The sequence below is a fragment of the Bombyx mandarina genome, chromosome 12 (genome assembly GCF_030267445.1).
Source record: "Bombyx mandarina strain Sakado chromosome 12, ASM3026744v2".
Taxonomy (NCBI): Eukaryota; Metazoa; Arthropoda; class Insecta; order Lepidoptera; family Bombycidae; genus Bombyx; species Bombyx mandarina.
In genome coordinates this window covers 1534851-1556603 of record NC_143219.1, presented here as the reverse complement: position 1 = coordinate 1556603, position 21753 = coordinate 1534851, and the positions used below count along the sequence as shown (strand labels likewise).

The window sequence follows — 21753 nt, the reverse complement described above, 5'->3', positions numbered from 1 at the left end:
CTTATGAAATATTAAAGAACGTTTGATTGTGTTCAGCATTCTAATCGATAAGACCTTTTCATACAGAGAGAAAACAGTTTTTTTAAATAAAAAGCTGTAATTCTCTGTAAGCTATTTAATTTCCCTATATTACAAACAATTTACTGTTAAAAGATAGTATGAACGTACAATTGTATAAAATTTCGAATAACAATAACTCCTCTAGATTAATCCTACTAGAGTACTTAATAACATTAAATCGAAAGTTATCTAAAAGTTAATTAAGTCTAGATAATCAAATCATTCAATGTCACTTAAGTCATTTGTGCGAAATATAAACATGTCAGCTTTCCATTACAAACATAGTAGACAATTTGAATTAAATTTAATAAATTTGTTTCTTAACTATAGCAGTTCTTGCTTAAAGTTGATCGTGACAGATCATGACCTTGTATGAAAATATTACATCTATAAACACTACCTATGCTTCGTCATACAATAATTGTCATTTATACTAGCATTGTAGAGATAATACACACACTAAAGTGAATACTAAATTATTCTTAGCATTCTTATAAACATTTAGAAATTTAAGAAACGATTAACCCACAATCATGTTCATAACATGTGACATTTTGTTCTGCACAAACGTTTTATTACATGATTTGAAAAACAAAAAATGTTTAAAAAATGTAATGATGATTTAAAGTACTCTTAAATATTGATAGTTTGTACTTAATGACGCTTATAGTAATCTTAGACATGATTTAGTTATACTTTTATTCCCTATCTAAATTATTTCTATTCTGACGTTTCTGATGCTTTAGCTTTGGTAATACTAGATGAAACAAACAGCAGATTGAAAGAAAATCATCTTAAAGTTAATTACATTCATTACAAACCATTAGTTTACATTTTGTTAAAAAAGAAACTGGTGTTCGTTACATGCAAATGAATTATAAACATACACATGCAAACATAAAATGTAAATTTATCTTTTAATCCAAATTAAATGTACACTAATATTACATCTAAATAATAGAAAGGGTTTCGAAAATTTTTATTGCACTCAACAGCAGACGAGCACGCAACCCGGCCCGTGATAAGTGGTCACCAGTGCTTATAAACTTCAGCAGTGCCATAGGGGTTGCTGTCTATCACTTAAGTTTTAATAAATTATTAATATACTCAGTCACAAGCATATTGATTTCACATAATGAAAATGTAAGAAACATAATCATGTTTGGGCATTTTCATTTATGTCTGCTCATACAGAAAACACAACTTAGCAAATATATTCCACAGTAAATCTAAATAATTGCAAATAATGCTTTTAAAGACCGTTGACTTTTGATCATTAATTAAAATCATCTTCTCGTAGAATTTACAAATGGTTATTTACAAAAATTTATATCAGTATTTTCATATATTACTAACTTACTAATTACAACTATTCAAACGTAATACTATAACTATAAGAACTAAACAACCTATTTTAAAACAAAATTGGCATCAATTTAGTTCTTATGAACTATTTCAATTATTAATTTATCAATTATAAACATATTTAAAAAAAATTAAGATCCCTTGAGAGTTCACGTTCCTTGCTGAATCAGTTTCTCTTCTGAAACGGAGAAACAAAGTATCTTAAGTATGTAACAAATATTGAAAAAATACGACCATGAAAAATTTAGTGTTAATGTAATCTTACTTACAAATTAATATATTACATAACACGTTCTGGTTCAAATATAGTGCATCAATATTTTCATGTTTCAGACATTTTAGTGCTCCTTATAATTTTTCCATAAAATTTTGTCATTATCAAACCTTTGTCTACAAAAATAAAAACATTATTTTATATTGGGTAGAAGGATGAACGTGGTCACAGGCCACTTGGTTTAACTTAGTTATCAAACACCAGGAAACAAAACGTGAATGCCATCATCTAACTTTGGATGTGAGATCAATTGTGCTGTATTTTATTTAAACAGGAAAGCATGACTGATTGATCATTCCAAAAAACTAGTTCGGGCCCACTTGACAATAAGCATATAATACGCTGAGTTGCAAAACATAAATACTTCCACCCACTCGAGACAATTTTATTATCTGAGGTGTGTGTGTGATAGTACGAGACTTAATACCGACTGTTTTGATCAAAACTTAACATATATGATAGCTAGGCAGCAGAAATAGGAAGGACCATTAGTTGGTGCTAATTCATTTAATTATATTATGAATAATAATTATGTTAGCAAATAATATACCGGGAAAATAGTGTAAACTCACCGTTATCAAGGCATCCGAAATAGCATTTCATTTTCGATCTTCGAGGCATGCTGATTTTTAATAATAAACATTCTGTAAGAAATGAAAATAGTTACACAGGCTTACGAAACGCTAACGAAGAAAAAAGTATTGGAGCCAAGTTATGTCTAAAGAGAATTCAAAACAGAGTTTCTCAATGTCTAATCGTCTAATATTCTCATAAAGCTAAAAGTTGCTCTAAATTAATACTACAACGTAAAATAACTCACACCAAGACCAAAAAAAAAACGATTTAAAAAATTAAATCGTTACGACATTTTGAAAACTTTTTTTTTTTTTGAGATTGTTTTACGGCCCTAGAATTTTGAAAACTTCAAAGCAGTGTTTCCACTTACGTTTTTTTTAACACATTTTACCCTAGTTTCTTTTGAATTTACCCTAAAATTTCCTAGACAACTTTCATAAATCCTTTATATGAGTCGACTATTATCAAAGCCGGCAATCTGACTTTTGGACAATGATTGGTAAATCAGAAAAACGAATTATTGACTTTATATTCCATTGGCAGTCACAAAACTCTTCGGAACGACATCTTAGATAAATAACAGGTTAACTATTAACCTTTATTTAATGCAGGTTTTGAACCGTATTCTTTGAAGGAGACGATTATATTCAAATAAATCTGTATTGACATATCAATAAAATTTTTTTGTCCAAATGCACAGATTGCCACCTTTGATAATAGACGACTCATATAGAAAGCGTAAATAAAATACAGAAAATAAACCACAGCATATTATTTAATGTAGGTATATATAATATAAACGCCCCCAGAAGATCATAGATCTATAGGATTAGAATTTTCAAGGAAGTCGACGCATTGCTTTTATATTCTTTTGCTGCACAACCTAACACTGTTCGGTTCTAAAATTGAGCAATTGTTTGCTGGCAAAGTTGGGAACTTTCTATGAAGCAAGCCGTTCAGGGTTTCATTAGAAAGCCTGTTTCTTTTGTCAGTTTTTAAATTTGAGAACACTGAATAATCTTTCCACCTCAGTCTTTGAAGAAGGAACTGCTAGCAAAAGTGAAATGACAATTACAAGGTTTTCGTAAATGAAATTACCATGATAATCTTTCATGGTACATGAAGTACCTGTATATTACAATACAAGTAACTTCTGGTGACATCAACGAAAATAGGTAAATAAAAATTTGGCGGATTATACTTATGGGGATTCTGGGGAATCCCTAAGAAAAAGCAGTGGCTTAATCTATGATTTACTTTACTAGAGGGTTACTGTTGAATCAAACCTTTATAGTTTTTATACACAACTCTGTTTTATTCTTTTACTTGTCAACTCGACTTAATGTCATTCTCTCTCCATAAAATAAAATGTTCATTGTTTTACTTTAATTATCGTTTATTTTAAAATTCACAACAGTTACTAGTATAGGCTTTGCTTTTTACCCCGAAATATCCTAAATCCTGGTATTTTTTAAATTGTCTTTATCATCCAAAATATCAGCTATTTTTCCCTAAAAAAGGGAGAATTCCCTAAAAGTGGAAGCACTGCTTCAAAGTACGCTACATTTTTTATTGAGTCAGAACTCATATCTGCCATCTAGTGAGTTTATTAGATCATTAATGCCTAAAAGTTACAAAAATGACGTCGCCACAGGAGTAAGATGACGCTAGTTGTATGTTATTTTCCTTTGTATGGGAGTTGCACCCCCCTGTCACAGTTTACTGTCTACTTAAAGGTATATTATTATAGGTACTGTCTTTACACAAAATCAATATGTAAACAAAATAAATGTATAAACCATATTAAACAGTAAAGCTAATACACAGTTTCAATGAATTATCATAGTGAATTATTGAAAACCGCACAATTTTAGCTAGTATTTAAAACGGAAACACACCTAGTGACTTATGCCTTTACATATTTAAGTGCTGAAACTGGTTACGTACCTAGTGAAAGAGCCATGCTGGATAAAGAATTGCTAGATAAATGTTATTTTATCCCAAAAGATGTAATGGTAAGTAAATAAAATACTGCAATACTAAAAATGATACTTGTATACAACGCATCCGATTCAAGCAATAACATGCATGGCATTTAAATTATAACCTTTAAAAACATCATGCTCTTTTATCCCACATTTTTCTAAGGCGAATTGCAACTTAATTTTAGTATTTATTTTATTTTTATCATATCTTTAATAAATTTCAACAACTTACTTTCGCCAAGCGATTAAAATTTATACAATCTTATTTTAGATTGACAAATGACAACTATAAAAAATAATTATATTTTTAGCTGAAAGTCCTTGTAATGCTCGAATCTTCGACTCCATGGAAATCGACAAGTGACATATGCAGAAGGAACTTGGCATCAATCCAAGGTTTTCGGAGTTCTCCCAAATTCAGAGATGACAGCCTGGCTCCTCACGGCCTAAAAGGCTTACATCACTTGGCTCTCAACAAGGCTATATATGCTCAAGATTGGGATAAGCTTTTGTATATTTTGAAGAAAATACCTCCTTGGAAGTTTAAATTCTCTCGCCCCAGTCATGCAGCTGTGTATTATCGAGTAAGTCAAGATAGGATATTTTTCTTTTCTCAGTCAGTGGTCTCGGTCAGTGATCTTTTTTATGTTTATTGCCATGGAAAGGAAAATGACCAGCTGTGAGTAATTATAGATTAGTTTCTAGATATCATATTGCATCCTCAGGTGACATCTCATTGTTCTCATTTTTTTTTTAGTTGCTTGTTAAAAGTTACTCCTTTGAACATCTGTGCAAATATGTGAAACTAAAATCTGATTACTCTTTCAGGCAATGACAATATTACTGCTAAACCATCCAACAGCTCAAGCCAACAGTCTCATGAATGAATTCCTACATATGGTCCTTTCCTGTAGGTCTGATGCTGACAAGAAGGCTATTCTCAAAATACTTTTAAGTTTACCTAGTAAGCGACACACACAATAGAAATCCCTGTATTTAAAATTGTGCATTTTGTTATTGATTTTGAAGGAGCTGGAAATTTTGTTCCAAGCAATGAGTTTATAATTCAAGAGCTTGCTTACACTTAACTGGCTATGTTAACAATTTTTTGTTTTGTCTTATTTTTTTCATAAATCTTTGTAAACATGGTCTGTACCCACCTATTTTAGTTCACATTCTCAATTTTAATGTAATTATTACAGTTACAATAGACAATAGTGAAGACAAAACTTTTAATGTACATAGTTAATTATTGTTATGTTTATTTAATATTGCTAAGTGTAATTTTAATATTACAAAATCTTTCAAAACTGTGATGAAACACCAATTAATGTTTTAAGGTAAATTATTTTGTAAAAACTTGGCATATAATCTATTTTATTTTTTTATTACCCTTGTAGGCAGCATATGAGCATATGGCCCACCTGATGGTGAGCGGTTACCGTCGCCCATGGACTACAGCAATACCAGGGACAGAGACAAGCCACTGCCTACCGTTAAGTACTCTCCACAAGCCTCGTTTGAAGAAGGGCATGCCATAGGGCTCGGAAACACCACTGTGTCTGTGTTTCCAAAATACTTTGTTATTGAATAAGTATTTCCAACAAATGTTTAGTGCATATGAAGAAGTGCTAAATGTAATCAGTAAAAAATATGTATACAATAAAAAAATTGTTTAGTGGATATGACGAAGTGCTAAATGTAATCAGTAAAAAATATGTATTATACAATAAAACAATAGTTTAGTGCATATGAAGAAGTGCTAAATGTAATGAGTAAAAAATATGTATACAATAAAACAATTGTTTAGTGCATATCAAAAAGTGCTAAATGTATAAAAAATATGTAATGTGTGTTCTCTTTTTTCTTCAATAACAATAAACTTAATGCAGAGGTCTGAAGGAAAACCTACCTTCTTTTGATGGCTGCTAAAACTTACAGATAATTATGTCCACAGAATGCCCTAGGTCTTCCAGTTGCTAAAGCCATGATGTCTGAAGACGGAGAATGTATTGAATGGAAATATAATTTGGTATTGGATGGTCCTGCTGAAGTGTGGTTACTTGGCTTGGAGCATACCATGAGAGTAGTTCTGAGAGAGGTATTGTGATTTATTAGGGGTATACTCATAGATCTTTAATCTAAGAGTCCGTTCATTTATCGTAACCAATTTCCAATGAATGAGCAACAGTTTCAATTATTAATTCATTGCAATGGTTTTTATATAACGGGGCAGCTCTTGTAACGCCTACCACACTCTGATGATTCAAACATCATCTCTCGACTGTCAATAAAATGAGACTAAAAATTACAATTTGAAGCTTTCATTTTGAATTTGCAGTAAACGATGAGAGTCCATTTTGTATGAAACCGTATGTATTAAGAGCCATATTGTAGGACGTATTGTTAGCCTGCATGGGTAGTTATGACGTTCCTATGCTATGCTATAGCTTGGATGGGTGGATGAGCTCACAGCCCACCTGGTGTTAAGTGGTTACTGGAGCCCATAGACATCTACAACGTAAATGCGCACCCACCCTGAGATATAAGTTGTAAGGTCTCTCAAGTATAGTTACAACGGCTGCCCCACCCTTCAAACCGAAACGCATTACTGCTTACAGCAGAAATAGGCAGGGTGGTGGTACCTACCCGCGCGGACCCACAAGAGGTCCTACCACTAGTGAAAAGTTCAAGTGGTCAGGATAACAATACCTACCTAACTATCTACCGGCTTTATCAAATCGTGCGGGTTCATATGCTCATAAGCCATGCACTAGGATGACTAATACAGTCTTCGAAATTGTAGCAATTGATACTGACTCGAGCAGCGTTGAGGAAATGTCGTTATCAACGCGAACAATGGATCAATGATTGGCCCGGACAGCTTGGGATTACGGCTAGCAAGGTCTATTACATTTATTTTAATGCTTGTAAATTGTGTAGATTTTGGTGGATATAACTGCCAATCCTAGAACCATGCGACATGCAGTATTTCCTTTAGTTTTCATTTAACGTTTCAAATGACGATCGAAATCACGTCAGCCAGTCAGTCATCAGTCAAGGAGCCTTCAACCCACAGATATCTTAACATGAATGCCACCACCAACTTTGAGACATGAAATGAGAAATGAAGTTTTGTAGGTAGGGGCTTGCATGTGCCCTGGTTTTGCTGAAAACAAGTATAACCGTAGTCTCATTCATACTTTTGATGGGACCTACATGTGCAACTACTAAAGGTTCTCGCTTGTTTTTTGAACAGGGGAGGTCCGAAGATGGACTTAAACATGTAATAAGTTTCCTAATCATATCATTGTTTTCAATACCCACTCGCCTTTGTGATCTAGTCAGTTTTTGAAATAGCCATTGTTATACCTACATGCGACCAATTACAAAATTGGAGACAGAATGTGCCACTGACTGATTCAGATTTTCTAAGGATATGTTATCATGTAACTATGATGTATTACCGTGTAATATGTATACTGGTGGTCAAAGAGGCAATAAAATGCTTGGTCTCCCATAGATACAACCCGCCTAGTTAGGGCTAGTGTTAGCAAATTCTTTCAGGTTGAGCCCGTGAGCTCACCCACCCGTCCGGGCGTAGCTGGAATAGGCCCTTAGGCTACCAACGAATAGCTGGAGCAAAAAATCGCTTATAAAAAAAATACACAGATCCAATGGACGTCAGATTGCACAAGAACTTTGTGCCGATGCGAAATTATGAACGAAAAAAAACCGATGAAGAAATTGCGCAAGAAACAAAACCAAATATTGAGCACCTTACAAATGATGTCCAGGAAGGAGATCTCGAAGATATTGAGGTGTAAAGTCAACGCTTTGTGCGTCATAGAGATACACTCCCGGGATATGGTCGATAAGATGTATAAATTAGGTTAGACTTTGACTCTAGTGAAGTTAGGTCGTGAGTTCTTAAGGTGTAAGTTATTCTATTGCCTTTGAGGTCAGCAGTGCAACTTTTGAATTTTGGAGAATAGCTTGAATTATTATGAGAAATATCATTAGAAAATTTGGGTTAAGAAAGACTGCCTAATAATTAGTTACATCCTAAGATTTTTTTTTATTGCTTAGATGGGTGGACGAAGTCACAGCCCACCTGGTGTTAAGTGGTTACTGGAGCCCACAGACATCTACAACGTAAATGCGCCACCCACATTGAAATATAAGCTCTAAGGTCTTAAGTATAGTTACAACGGCTGCCCCACCCTTCAAACGGAAACGCATTACTGCTTCACGGTAGAAATAGGCAGGGTGGTGGTACCTACCCGTGCGGACTTCCAAGAGGTCCTACCACCTCTAAATTAATATAAGATAACATTGTCAAATCCGACAATTTTATCTTGATTAAAAATATGAAGCTAATAGTACAATGGGTCTATAAGCAGGAGTATAATTGTTTGATTTTAATTCATAGGATGTATGACGGTTTCTGCGTTCGAATGGTTTTCTCAGCTGAAGTTCTACTGGGATAGAGAACGAGAAGACTGCTACATTCGGCAGACAAATACGAACTCTATTTACACATACGAATATATCGGGAATTCTGGACGTTTGGTCATTACACCGCTCACTGACAGGTTATTGTACTTAACGAATATTCCAGAAGTGTATACAGGGAAATGCAATTGCTTGAGATTTTTCCTTTATCTCACGCATCTTACTCTCTAAAAGTTTCCTTGTTCGATCCCAGAAATCATTATAAAATGCTATGGTACCTAGATGTTATACCAATTCGTCCTGATGTTTTAATAGATATAGATAAGGCAAAAAATATCTAAGTGGCTTTGGCTTTTATCTCGAGATTGATCGGCTAGCAGTGATGGTAACAATCTAATAATGGATTCGTTATCATTAGTTTTGAAAGCAATAATCTTTGTTTTCTCATTCATTCAAATACACTAATTTACATTTTAAACTTGAAAAACCAACTGTCAAATGACGGGAAAAATCATAAAAAAATAAAACTAAGTTTAAAAATTAACTTTTTTAACGTTTTCGGCATTGCGCGCAATGTAATGTAATTGAGAATCACGTGACGCGCTAGGTCAGTGACCTCGAACGCAGGCGGTTGTCAGACATCGACTGACTGTAGTATATTCTGTATAATGGGGTCTTACTGAAAATTAAACATTGCTTTCCGCTTAGTAGGGTTCTACTAGATTTCCTTCCACTTTCATATTGGAAACATTTGAAATATACCCGGTTAGGCTAGGCGCAATGTTATTTCTCATCTTTTTCTTTTTTTTTTATTGCTTAGATGGGTGGGTGGACGAGCTCACAGCCCACCTGGTGTTAAATGGTTACTGGAGCCCATAGACATCCACAACGTAAATGCGCCACCCACCTTGAGATATAAGTTCTAAGGTCTCAAGTATAGTTACAACGGCTGCCCCACCTTCGAACCGAAACGCATTAATGCTTCACGGAAGAAATAGGCAGGGTGGTGTTACCCACCCGCGTGGACTCACAAAAGGTCCTACCACCAGTAAAAGTCTCATGGCAAGAATGATTTCCCACAGATGCTATATAACGTTAACAACAGCCCTCCATCTATTCCGAGGAGGAAGTCCTCAGGGTCCAGCTGGTACAGGAAAGACTGAGACCACTAAGGATCTTGGCAGAGCTCTGGCTCGATGGGTGGTTGTCACCAATTGCTCTGATGGCTTGGACTATAAGTCGATGGCGAAATGCTTTGCAGGTAAATGTCGTTATTTTTCTTGTATCAAAAGAGTTTTCTAGATAGAGCAAAATTGGAATTTCGATGAAATAATATAATAAGGGTAAATATGTTGCGTCATCGCACAGGTGGCTCTAGGTAACTCTCCAAATTAAAAAGATATTTAGAGTTCTATGAAACCCAAATATATTGTAGGTAGGTAATGGTTTACGAAGACTTAATCGAGTTTCTGTGAAAACTGAGTGCTTAGAGCGTGGACTGTATTTTTGTGCTAGCTTCAATAAAAACTGAATTCAGAGCGATGAATTTTTATTTCTCTTTATGTACCTACAATACGTGCACGTACGACCAGAAATTTGTGCAACTGTAATTAACTGTGTTGCCATACTTAGCTATTAGTGTGTTCCCACACTTAAAAACAATTATGTAAAATTTCATGTTTAGAATTGCCATAAACACTGAGTGAGGTTGTTGCAAATAGGAATTTGTTTGTCCACAACAAAGGTATAGCCCAAAGTGGATGCTGGGGATGTTTTGACGAGTTCAATCGCATCAACATTGAGGTGCTCTCGGTGGTCGCTCAGCAAATCCTGGCCGTGCTGTTGGCACTGTCTCTGTACCAGAAGAAGTTCGTCTTCGAAGGTTCCGAGATCAAACTGGACGGCAACTGTGGAATATTCATAACGATGAACCCTGGGTAGGAGAGCTGAGTAATAAGCATTTTCTTATTTTTAATGACTTTTTAAGTTTTTTATTTATTTATTGGTTAGATGGGTGGACGAGCACAGCCCACCTGGTGTTAAGTGGTTACTGGAGCCCATAGACATCTACAACGTAAATGCCGCCACCCACCTTGAGATATGAGTTCTAAGGTCTCAAGTATAGTTACAACGGCTGCCCCACCCTTCAAACCGAAACGCATTACTGCTTCACGGCAGAAATAGGCGGGGTGGTTGTACCTACCCGCGCGGACTCACAAGAGGTCCTACCGCCAGTAAAAACATTTCAATTAAATAGTTGAACAATCATAGTCATAATAGAAAAGTACCAGGCGTCCATGATGTATGAGTCGGTCGTCAACAGGTAATTAAGCCATTAGAAGAGTGGTACTGTTTGTTTATTTATTTAAAATCAATTTATTTATTTTATATTACGTGATAGGTACGCGGGACGAACCGAACTGCCCGATAATCTCAAGTCAATGTTCCGTCCCATCGCGATGTGCGTGCCGGACTCGCTCATCATAGCCGAGAACACTTTGTTCTCTGATGGATTCACCGCGTACAAAATTAACGCTAAGAAGGTTAGCTTCATTATGCAGAATGTAATTTGAACGCGAAAGGTATTAATTGTTCCGCGGGTATTTGATTTTGCGTAACTAACAGGACACTAAATCTATTTGCCAATTTCATTATTAAACTTATTATTTTGGTAGCTAATATTGAGGGGTGATTTGGTCAAAGCGAAATTGCGTTTAATACGCGACATTTATCTTTGTAATTAAAGGTGCTTTTTATTTGATATCAGCATTAACAATTCTATGTTTTTAATTGAACTTTAATTAAGTTCATTCAAATAGCTGAAGAAGTCTTTTTGTTTTAATATTTTTTACAAATTTTAAACTTTACTTTTTGAATTTTAACTGACTCTTCTGTAATGTTGAAAAATGACGCTTAAAATATATTTATAGTCTTTATGTTCGCTTTTTTTAAACTTCTTTACGGATGTTCCGTTATAACTACTGAACCATGCGTCCGATTGACTTGAAACTTGGTATCCATGTAGAAAATACATGTACTTAATGGTTAAGCTTATATTTATATGAGCGTTGGACTCCCTACACCAGTTGCAGGGGCGTTAATGATGAGAATCTTTGTGGGGGTGAGAAATAATAATGTTAATTTTAAATGCCCAGCGAAGCGGACTGGTACAGCTAGTAGTTGATAGAGATAGTTGAAACATTTTTTACCGCCTCAGGTGTTCACGTTGTACCAACTAGCAACGCAACAGCTCTCCAAGCAGGATCACTACGACTTTGGACTTAGGTCGATGGTCGCCTTACTCCGGTACGCCGGAGTGAAGAGACGCGCCTATCCTCATCTGCCGGAACAAGAGGTTCATTGTTTAAGTAGTTTTTGCTTTGATATGTTTAATGTAATCGGAAAAAGTCTTAGGATATTAAGTATTATACCGAGCTGTGTCCGTCAATTGTAACGGTACCCTATATTGTGGGAATAGGCACTAAGGATGAAAATAAATAGGGACTAATCTTGGGACAAATCTTGGTTTTCCAAAATTTTATTTTAATATTTAAACTTGTTGAATTGGAAAGGACTTTTATTTAGTGTTTAAGAATATTAAATAGTTTAATTTAGTCATCAAAGTTTTGTAACTCATTAAAGATATTAAAAAGTTATTTACCTAAAGTTAGGTACCTACCTAATAACTAAATAGTGCCAGCCCTATCGAAAAGCTGTATTGTCGCCATACGTGACCCGATTTACCCCAAAAGCCAAGGTGAATCAGATCAAGCTAGTTTTTTAAATTGTGTCTTATTTTTTTCAATGAGCTATGTATAATAATAATGCATCATATATTAAAATTTAAACCTCCGGAAACAATTTAATCTCAATTTTATTGGTATTACCCTAAGAAAAATCGCTGAATGTTTGTGTTGGAATTGGAAAACGTCCCGATTCCCCCCAATTTACTGTAAAATACAAAATTGCTAAAGTTAACCCAAAAAATTCTTGGCAAATAAATAATAACCTTTCAGATGGTAATCTTGGCGATGCGCGACATGAATGTGGCTCGTTTGACAGCCAAAGACGTGCCGCTTTTCGACGGCATCATGCAAGACATCTTCCCTGATGTGGAGATTCCGACTTTGGACTACGAGTTGCTGGAGACAGCTATCGCGGCGGAGATGAGACAGGCCGGGTTGCAGCCAACGCGAGCTGCGCTGCACAAAGTGATACAAACTTTTGAGACCAAGGTACGTCGCAGCCTTCCCGGCTTTGTCCTTGTGTTCGTCTACCCGTTCTGGTGAAGATGGAAAGGTGTCCGGGGAACAATTTTTTTTAAAGGGATTTTATGACCTGGTAACTAAGACCATTAAGTCATGTCTTATTTTAATTTATGTTCTTATTTTTATGAAAAATGGTAAGTAATAATGGAGTGAAATGAAATGAAATGAAATAAGATGGTATGGGATGAAATAATAATATAATCTCAGTAAAATGGTGGTCATTTACTGAGATTTTTTCAGCGGACTTTTTGGAGGATCCCGAGAAGTTACGTCCAGCGACTTTGTTTAATTTTCCCACATTTGTGCACTTTCACAGTTATCAAATAGTTAATAAACCACCGCATTTAAATGAAGAAACACTAAATAGACAAAATAAAACATATCACACAACTTCACTCCTCACGTTCCCGTCAAAAAGTCCCCGGGCAACAAAGGATCACTCCAACACACAGATTAATTATATTGATGTACGTCATAGATTATTTAAAATTAAAATTTCTAAGCTATAACTATTTTGGCCCCAAACACTCGTATGTCTGAAGAGAATGATTCTGATGCCGTCGATACTCTGACCTCACATGCGCCAACAACGCTGGCGTGGTGGCGGAATGTAAGAGCTGTGTTGTCGATTTACTGCAAAACATTAATACGTTTCATTCATACATTTCATTTTAGACTTTAGTTACCTGATTTTAGAACACTTGAATGAATCCTTAAATGGTACAATTTATGCTTTACATTGGGCGTATTATCTGCCCACTTATTCTAATAGGAGGCGAACTAAATTGATTATTTTGTTTTTAGTTTTAAAATCAATCAACGGATTTTATCAATCAAACATGGCTAATGCTGATTTTAGATAAGACTAGCTGTACCCGTCCGCTTCGCTGGGCATTTAAAATTAACAATATTATTTCTCACCCCCACAAAGATTTTCATCATTAACGCCCCCGCAACTGGTGTAGGGAGTCCAACACTAATACAAATATTAACTTATCCATTATGTACATGTATTTTCTACATGGATACCAAGTTTCAAGTCAATCGAATGCATGGTTCAGTACTTAGTTATAACGGAACATCCGTAAAAACCACTGTAGATTTATATATCATCATTATCATCATCATCATCGGCTTTTAACTGCCTACTGCTGGACATAGGCCTTCCACAATGCCTTCCACATCATTTATATATTAGTATAGATTTAATTATGATGTATCTTCCTCCGATCGTTTCAGAACTCTCGCCATTCTAGCATCCTGCTGGGAGACACCAACACCGCCAAGTCGGTTTCCTGGCGAATGCTGTCCGCTACCATCAGTCGTCTGTGCAGAGAGAACGTCCCGGGCTTCGAGAACGTCCAGGTCCACCCCATGAACCCGAAGGCTCTGACGCTCGGAGAACTGTACGGGGAGTACAACCTGGCCACTGGGGAGTGGAAGGACGGGGTTCTGTCGTCCATCATGAGGACTATTTGTCAAGGTACTTGAATTCTGATCTATACTAATATTATAAAGAGGAAAGATTTGTTTGTTTGTTTGTAGGCTTGTTAGGCTCCGAAACTACTGAACCGATTTGAAAAATAATTTCACTGTTTGGAAGCTACACTATTCCAGAGTGACATAGGTTATAATCGTTTTTGAAAAAATTAGGGATCCTTACCAAAAGTCCAATAATGTAACCCAAGGTGTAAAAAAATTACCTAAAATATTCTTTACATCGCGTGCCCTGTGAACACTATTGATGATAGAATAAAACTATAAATAAAACAACGTCAAATATCGTTGAAATTTTTTTTATAGACCTGAGCGGAGCCGGATCGGGCCGCTAGTATTTTATAATTCGATTATAATCCAGGTAAAAACTGGACTCTTCCTAAGATCTAATGGAAGTAAAACATAGTAATAAGTTAGGCAACGTCATTCCACTAATAACTGAGGTAAAATTTGAAGTTTTATTGATGAGATGACGTTATTCCTTTGAAAGGTATTTGTGACCCCGTGTAGTGACGGAGAGAAGGCCATGATACAATTGCCTCTCACATGCGCTTAACACGTTCTTGTTCCAGACGAATCTCCGGATCAGAAGTGGATTATCTTCGACGGGCCCGTTGATGCCATTTGGATTGAGAACCTTAATTCGGTGATGGACGATAACAAGCTCCTCACGTTGGTCAACAGCGAGAGGATCTCCATGCCCAGACAAGTACGTTGTAATGTCTTCTTCTTTTTCTTCACCTTACCCCACTAGGTGGTCGGCACAGCTAATTTTTCTCTTCCATTCTCTTCTATCAGCCGTCAACTCAACACTCACTCCTCTCTCTCTCTCATATCGTCATTCACACTCCATCCATGTCTTCTTCGGTTGTAATGTGCAAGTAATAATTTAATTGCCAATGTAGGCAGGCGAAATTTTGTCCCATCTGATGGTGGGAGGTCACCGTCCCACAGAAACCTTCTACTACAAAGTAATCACACATGTTGATTTGTAAGTACTAAGCTAAATTGAGAGCCTAGGTGTACAGGATATCGCCGACAAGATGCAGGAGAGTAGGCTGAGATGGTATGGTCTAGTGAAAAGGAAGCCGCCTGACTTACATCGGAAATTTGGCGCTACTGCTCGACCTCCCCGGTCGAAGACCTGGAGGTAGACCCAAGACAAGGTGGAGAGACGTAGTGCTGAAGAACAAGAGAGAATGCAATGTTGCTGCCGAGGATGTCGAAGACAGAGCGAAGTGGAGGAGTAAAGTCAGGAAAGCTGACCCCACCAAAATGTGCGATAAATAGCTGGGAAGAGAGAGAGAAAGAGAGAGAGACTAAGCTAAATTGAGACTTAAACCTCATGTCTCAAGGTAGGGGGCGGCATTATGATGTCTATGGACTCCAGTAACCATTTAACACTAGGAGCTCGATGATAAAGCCACCATATTTTTTCTTAAATATGCTGAGGAAGAACCTAGACTCTTCTTAATGCACTTCGTCCTCACACGACTTTATGTGCAATGCTGTTGGAGCCAGCTTTCGTGTAATCTTCTCCTTCACTGCCTAACATTTTAGGTGTCTCTATTAATCGAGACTCTGGACTTGGCTGTGGCCTCTCCAGCTACTGTCTCCAGAAACGGCATGGTGTACAACGACTACAAGGATTGGGGCTGGTGGCCATACGTCAACTCTTGGTTGGAGACCATCAGTGACTTGGAGTATCGGGAAATGGTAATACATCGTAATACTTGCACTGTGACATTTATATTCGAGATAGTCATTGGTTTTTAAAGTGCGTAATTGGTTTATTATGGACTTTTTTTATTGCTTAGATGGGTGGACGAGCTCATAGCCCACCTGGTGGTTAAGTGGTTACTGGAGCCCATAGACATCTACAACGTAAATGCGCCACCCACCTTGAGATATCAGTTCTAAGGTCTCAGTATAGTTACAACAGCTGCCCCGTCCTTCAAACCGAAACGCATTACTGCTTCACGGCAGGAATGGGCGGGGTGGTGGGACCTACCCGCGCGGACTCACAAGACGTCCTACCATACCATTAGACGTCATACCATTGGATTTAATAATTATAATATTTGGTCAGCTCCGGCGGCATTTCCAAAATATTCTGACCCCGGTGCTGGAGCTGAAGCGGCTGCAGCTGACCGAGGGTCCGTCGGTGCGCGGCCAGGAGCTCACCGGAGTGCGCGCCCTGTGCAGACTGCTGGGCCTGCTCCCCCCGCCCGCCGCCCCGCTGCCCGACGAGGAGGACAATGAGAACTTCTCCAAGATGCGATTTTTGTTTGCGTTAGTTTGGACAGTTACTGAATACAATAAGAGCCGGTATCGTGTCGAATAGTTTCTCTGAGCTCTACTTGTGGTTCTCTCGTTAGAGCATATGGTATAGGGATTCACAATGCTAACTGGTTGCGCGCGGGAGTAGTAATAGTATGCGTAGTGAGTTATTGGGATGGCGCAACCTTTGGAGTTTGTCTACCATCGCCGACGCCCGCACGATAGTCACTAGCAAGGTCTACAGGTGCAAGTTCCTTGATTTTATTGCCATTTTATTGCTGCTTCCATGTGATCATTCGTCCGCCCGCTCGCTTTTATGTATTTAGTTTTCTATCTTTAGTTTAGTTACTAGCTTTTTGTTTACCGCAATATAGTTTTACCGCTCCTCCAACTATAAGTGACGAACATTTCTCACATACCGCTTAGGACGGCTATTTTCACGCCTTTCTACCCCCACTTTATATGCTCCCGCCGCAGGAGGGCTATTTACACGCCCTCTTGTTCCCCTACTAACATTCATACATTCAAATCGCTTCGGTTTTTTTTCCTACCTATGCTGATAGCCTTGAGAGGCTATTTCAGCGTAACCATAACTAGTAGGTGAACTCACGGGGCTCAAACCGGAATGTTGCTAAAACTGGCCCTAGCAAGAGCCGTGCTTCGCAGAATCTACCACCGGATCGGAAACGCGACCCACTGAGAAGATCCGGCGAGAAACTCAGTGGGCTGTGTCTAGGGTTAATTCGCTCGTCGAGCCGGTGACCGGGGATGCGTTTGATGGTAGTGCTATGAACCCGCGAGGATGTCCTGTCTGATGTTGTCATAAAGGAATCTTTTAACAAAGATTCTAGTATCCGTTTAACAACAGTTTGATCGAGAGTACGTCTGCCTATCGACGCAATTAACGAAGATTTCTAGAACTACACTCTCTTAAAACCGTTTCCAGTTTGGTGTGGTCGGTGTGCGCGACCCTCGAGGAAGAGTCACGTCGCAAGATCGACAACTGGATCCGGGAGCACGAAGGCATCTTCCCGCTGAAGGACACGGTGTACGATTACTACGTGGACGAGAGGCTGCGGCAGTTCAAGCCCTGGGAGGACAAGCTGCCCGACAACTGGAGGTTCAATGCCGGGTTCGTTGCCTTTTTTTTTATTGCCCTTATATGCAGACGAGCTGTTATGAGGATTTATTAGAAAAGCTTTTTAAAAAAAGAAATTCATTTAATTCTAACTAGCGGCCCGCCCTCGCTTCGCTTCGGAAACTTATTTATTATTTGACTTCTCCACTATTTAATGGATGTTTTTGTACATATAAACCTTCCTCTTCAATTCCTCTTCCTATCTATTAAAAACAACCGCATCTAAATGCGTTGCGTAGTTTTAAAGATTTAAGCATACATAGGGACAGACAGATATAGGGACAGAAAGCGACTTTGTTTTATAATATGTAGTGATTTTTAAAACATTTGAAACTGACAATTGAAATTAATTGGGGCAAGTGTCACCGGGAGCGCGGTTAGAATCGAACTGCGTGATCTATCGGCAACCTAACTAAGCTGCATTACGTCGTGCACCTTATATTGCATTTTTAGGTACATTCAGAATATATGACAGAGCGCACGGCCCACCTGATGGTGAGTGGTTACTGTCGCCCATAGACTTCAGCAATGCCAGGGACAGAGCCAAGCCGCTGCCTACAGCCATCTCCGCGACCAGCGCCAACAGTGGAGTCGCTCGTGCAAGGCACATACGAGTGCACCAGACTTCCGACATTAGCGACTCAAAACCTCACCTAAGTAGTTGAACCACTTCGATAAAGCGGCACGACACGAGAACCCTCTCATCGTGGCCGCCGGTAACTACATTACCGATCCTGCGGACAGAATGGAAAGCAGTCAACGTCGCCCCAAACACGTCATTTCGGATCCTCCCGATCCACTAACGGTGCTTCTAGGTACCTCAAGCACCTCATCGCTTGCAACGAAGGGCTCGACGAGTAAATTAACCCTCAGACACAGCCCACTGAGTTTCTCGCCGGATCTTCTCAGTGGGTCGCATTTTCGATCCGGTGGTAGATTCTGCGAAGCACGGCTCTTCCTAGGGTTCATGTTAGCAACGCCATCAGGTTTGAGCCCCGTGAGCTCACCTACTAGTTAAGGCGACGCTGATATAGCCTCTCAAGGCTACCAGCTTAGGTAGGAAAAAAAAGTAGTTGAAGTCGTTTAATAAGCAATATGTTTCAGTCTGGGTTTCCATACGATCTTGGTGCCGACCGTGGAGTTCATCCGAGTTCAGATAGTGGCCTTGGAGATGCTGCGGGCCGGTCGCGGCGTGCTGGTCGGCGGCGCCACCGGGACAGGGAAGACGTTCCTCGTCCAGGGAACGCTGGCCAGCCTCGACCCGGACAGGTGAGCTGCGTAGACAAGACATTATCCTGTATTAAAATCCTAAAATAGAATTGTGCAAGGCATTTTTGGAACGAGGTTCCTTATGGGACGATGCGGAGGGATACCCTAACCGGGAAAAAACGTCCGTAACGTAAGACTTTTATTATTTATGTATAACCTTAGTATGATGTCTATACAGTGTCTAGTGCTAGCTCATACAAATAGCTGTTTCTTTGTATATGATTATTATATATTTTTTATAAATCATTGTGAAAATAAAATTGATAACTTTTTGAAGTAGTTTTTTTTTTATTAATAAGAAAATCAGAATAGAAAATGTATACCCGAATAATTATTTTCTTTATACCTCGAATAGAACTTAAAACTAATATTTTTTATAATAAGGAACTTCGTTCCTATCCGGTGTCCCACGACACCACACATCTTTTTTTAATTAATTTTCGCTATTTATCGTAGTTTAATTTATTTATTTGCTCGTCCATGGATATTCAAAAACCACGCCCTCTATGAGACACCAATTAATTAATAAATATTGATCCAGAGTAACAGACGATCTGGCGGTCAAGTATTGATACAAAGCGTTGTGATCGCAGTCTCTGGGCGGTGCAACCGGAATTTCGTTTTGAGGCTCTTTCTCTTTGATGCGTGATCTGTGATGCGTCAAGTCGGTCCCCATGTGACAGGTACAGCACGCAGGTCATCAACATGTCTGCCCAGACCACGGCCGCGAACGTCCAGGATATTATTGAGGCAAGACTCGAGAAGAGGACCAAAGGGAACTATGTGCCAGCCGGAGGTCAGTGTCTCTTATTGCTGTCATTCTATAAAAATCACTGTCTGGGAAAGCTTTAGTCATACCAATTACAATAATTACAATGGCTTCGACCTCATGTTCAAGCAGCATTCACGCCCGTGATGTCCAGTGGGTTTCAGAATACGTGAACTACCAGCTCTTGGCATCTGCAACATTAAATGGAGCACCATTGAAATTGTCAGGCAAGAAGATGATAGCGTTCCTGGACGATATAAACATGCCGGTGCGCGACGAGTACGGGTCGCAGCCCCCGCTGGAGCTGGTCCGCCTGTGGAACGACTACGGCTACTGGTTCGACCGGCAGAAGCAATGGCGCAAGAACGTTAAGGTAGGCGTGGGAATTTTGAGGATAACGGAAGACTATTGATGCTTAGATGGGTGGACGAGCTCACAGCCCACCAGCCTATAGACATCTACAATGCAAATGCGCCACTCACCTTGAGATGTAAGCTGTAAGGTCTCAGTATAGTTACAACGGCTGCCCCGCCCTACAAACCGAAACGCATTACTGCTTCACAGCAGAAATAGGCGGGGAGGTGGTACCTACCCGTGTGGACTCATATGAGGTCCTACCACCAGTAATTATATTTTTGTGGATTTGATTTTGATTACTACACGATGTTATTCCTTCACCGTGGAAGTCAATCGTGAACATTTGTTAAATACGTATTTCATTGGAAAAATTGGTACCCGCCTGCGGGATTCGAACACCGGTTGATCGATATATACGAATGCACCGGACGTCTATCCTTTAAGCCACGACGACTTCGAATGTTGGAAATAATGGATGGAATAAAATAATGGATTCGTGGGATTCGGTAAGTACTTAAGTGGATCTTGCCCATTGCGAGGTGTGGTAAGGTCGGGTGTGGTGCAGGACATGGTGCTGTGCGGCGCGGCCGGGCCGCCGGGGGGCGCCCGCAGCGCGCTGCCCCCCCGCCTGCTGTCCTGCTTCCATGCCTTCTACCTGCCGCCCCCCACGCAGTCCCAGCTCATCAAGATCTTCGGGACGATGCTATCCCAACATCTCCAGGAGTTCGACGAGGAGACTAAAAGTGTCGGTGAGCATCTTTATATTACAGCTGTTGTCATTGCCTTTGACCTTTCGGCCTTACCTACCAACAATGACAAATCATTATTGCCCCTCAACTGATAACTGGCACTGGCAATGTCGGGGACATAATATGATCGCTGGATTCCGTAAAGTACTCTCCTGAAGCCTGATTGGAAGTGTTATCAACGGAACACTACGGAGGAGAGTTAGCTGCACCTTTTTTAAGAGGTCCTAGGTAGCATGGCTTATCTGCACTGAGGGAAACAGCAAGGTTGATGGGAATAAAGACAGAATTAGTTGTAACATTGAACAGCTTTAAGTTTTAAGTTTATTTTTCATTTGAAATCAGGTAAAATCGTCCTCGCGGCCACGATCGACATGTTCAACAATATCGTGGCCAAGCTCCTGCCGACTCCGAGCAAGATGCATTATTTGTTTAATCTGAGGGACATCTCCAAGATATTTCAGGTAAATTATTGATGACGTCACCAATGTTTTTATTTATTTATTGTATTAACGTGTGGACGAACCTGGTCTTAAATGGTTACCGGAGCCCATGGACATCTACAACGTAAATACCGCCACCCACGTCGAGACATAAGTTGTAAGTCTCAGTTTTTACAGTACAACGGCTGCTCATTCATCAAATAGAAATGCATTATTGCATATAGTGTATGGTATATATTATGGCGTTTCGACTCATATTTTTTATCTATCA

At 38.8% G+C, this 21753-nt stretch overlaps 2 protein-coding genes and 1 long non-coding RNA gene across 3 annotated transcripts in view; 2 read left to right on the top strand and 1 right to left on the bottom strand.

The window, feature by feature from the left end:
• kl-2 (dynein heavy chain 2, axonemal kl-2) overlaps window positions 1-21753 on the top strand; it is a 95257-nt gene that overhangs the window by 34056 nt on the left and 39448 nt on the right. The window contains exons 26-44 of the mRNA XM_089731740.1: window positions 6218-6361; window positions 7067-7165; window positions 7933-8152; window positions 8693-8855; window positions 9798-9976; window positions 10460-10652; window positions 11117-11258; window positions 11933-12070; window positions 12732-12950; window positions 14223-14466; window positions 15053-15189; window positions 16041-16196; window positions 16570-16772; window positions 17707-17892; window positions 19003-19167; window positions 19851-19963; window positions 20164-20309; window positions 20859-21042; window positions 21385-21503. Of these exons, the coding sequence (XP_089587866.1) occupies window positions 6218-6361; window positions 7067-7165; window positions 7933-8152; window positions 8693-8855; window positions 9798-9976; window positions 10460-10652; window positions 11117-11258; window positions 11933-12070; window positions 12732-12950; window positions 14223-14466; window positions 15053-15189; window positions 16041-16196; window positions 16570-16772; window positions 17707-17892; window positions 19003-19167; window positions 19851-19963; window positions 20164-20309; window positions 20859-21042; window positions 21385-21503 (3150 nt within the window). The remainder of the gene's footprint in view (window positions 1-6217; window positions 6362-7066; window positions 7166-7932; window positions 8153-8692; window positions 8856-9797; window positions 9977-10459; window positions 10653-11116; window positions 11259-11932; window positions 12071-12731; window positions 12951-14222; window positions 14467-15052; window positions 15190-16040; window positions 16197-16569; window positions 16773-17706; window positions 17893-19002; window positions 19168-19850; window positions 19964-20163; window positions 20310-20858; window positions 21043-21384; window positions 21504-21753) is intronic.
• Window positions 101-3060, bottom strand: LOC149501724 (uncharacterized). The gene is made up of 4 exons (XR_016323965.1): window positions 2520-3060; window positions 2272-2343; window positions 1695-1815; window positions 101-1603 (listed from the first exon to the last, which is right to left on the bottom strand). It is a non-coding gene; the product is annotated as an uncharacterized LOC149501724 (long non-coding RNA).
• Window positions 3794-6167, top strand: LOC114243437 (uncharacterized). Its single transcript, XM_028174936.2, has 3 exons — window positions 3794-4290; window positions 4572-4844; window positions 5089-6167. The coding sequence occupies exons 1-3, from the start codon at window positions 4237-4239 to the stop codon at window positions 5242-5244; spliced, it is 483 nt and encodes a 160-aa protein (XP_028030737.2). The 5' UTR covers window positions 3794-4236; the 3' UTR covers window positions 5245-6167.

Coding starts and splice junctions, on each gene's coding strand:
- LOC114243437 (XM_028174936.2), top strand. CDS start 4,237: ATGCTGGATAAAGAATTGCTAGATAAATGTTATTTTATCCCAAAAGAT. Junction 4,291..4,571: donor TTATCCCAAAAGATGTAATG/GTAAGTAAATAA, acceptor TTATATTTTTAG/CTGAAAGTCCTTGTAATGCT. Junction 4,845..5,088: donor ATGCAGCTGTGTATTATCGA/GTAAGTCAAGAT, acceptor TTACTCTTTCAG/GCAATGACAATATTACTGCT.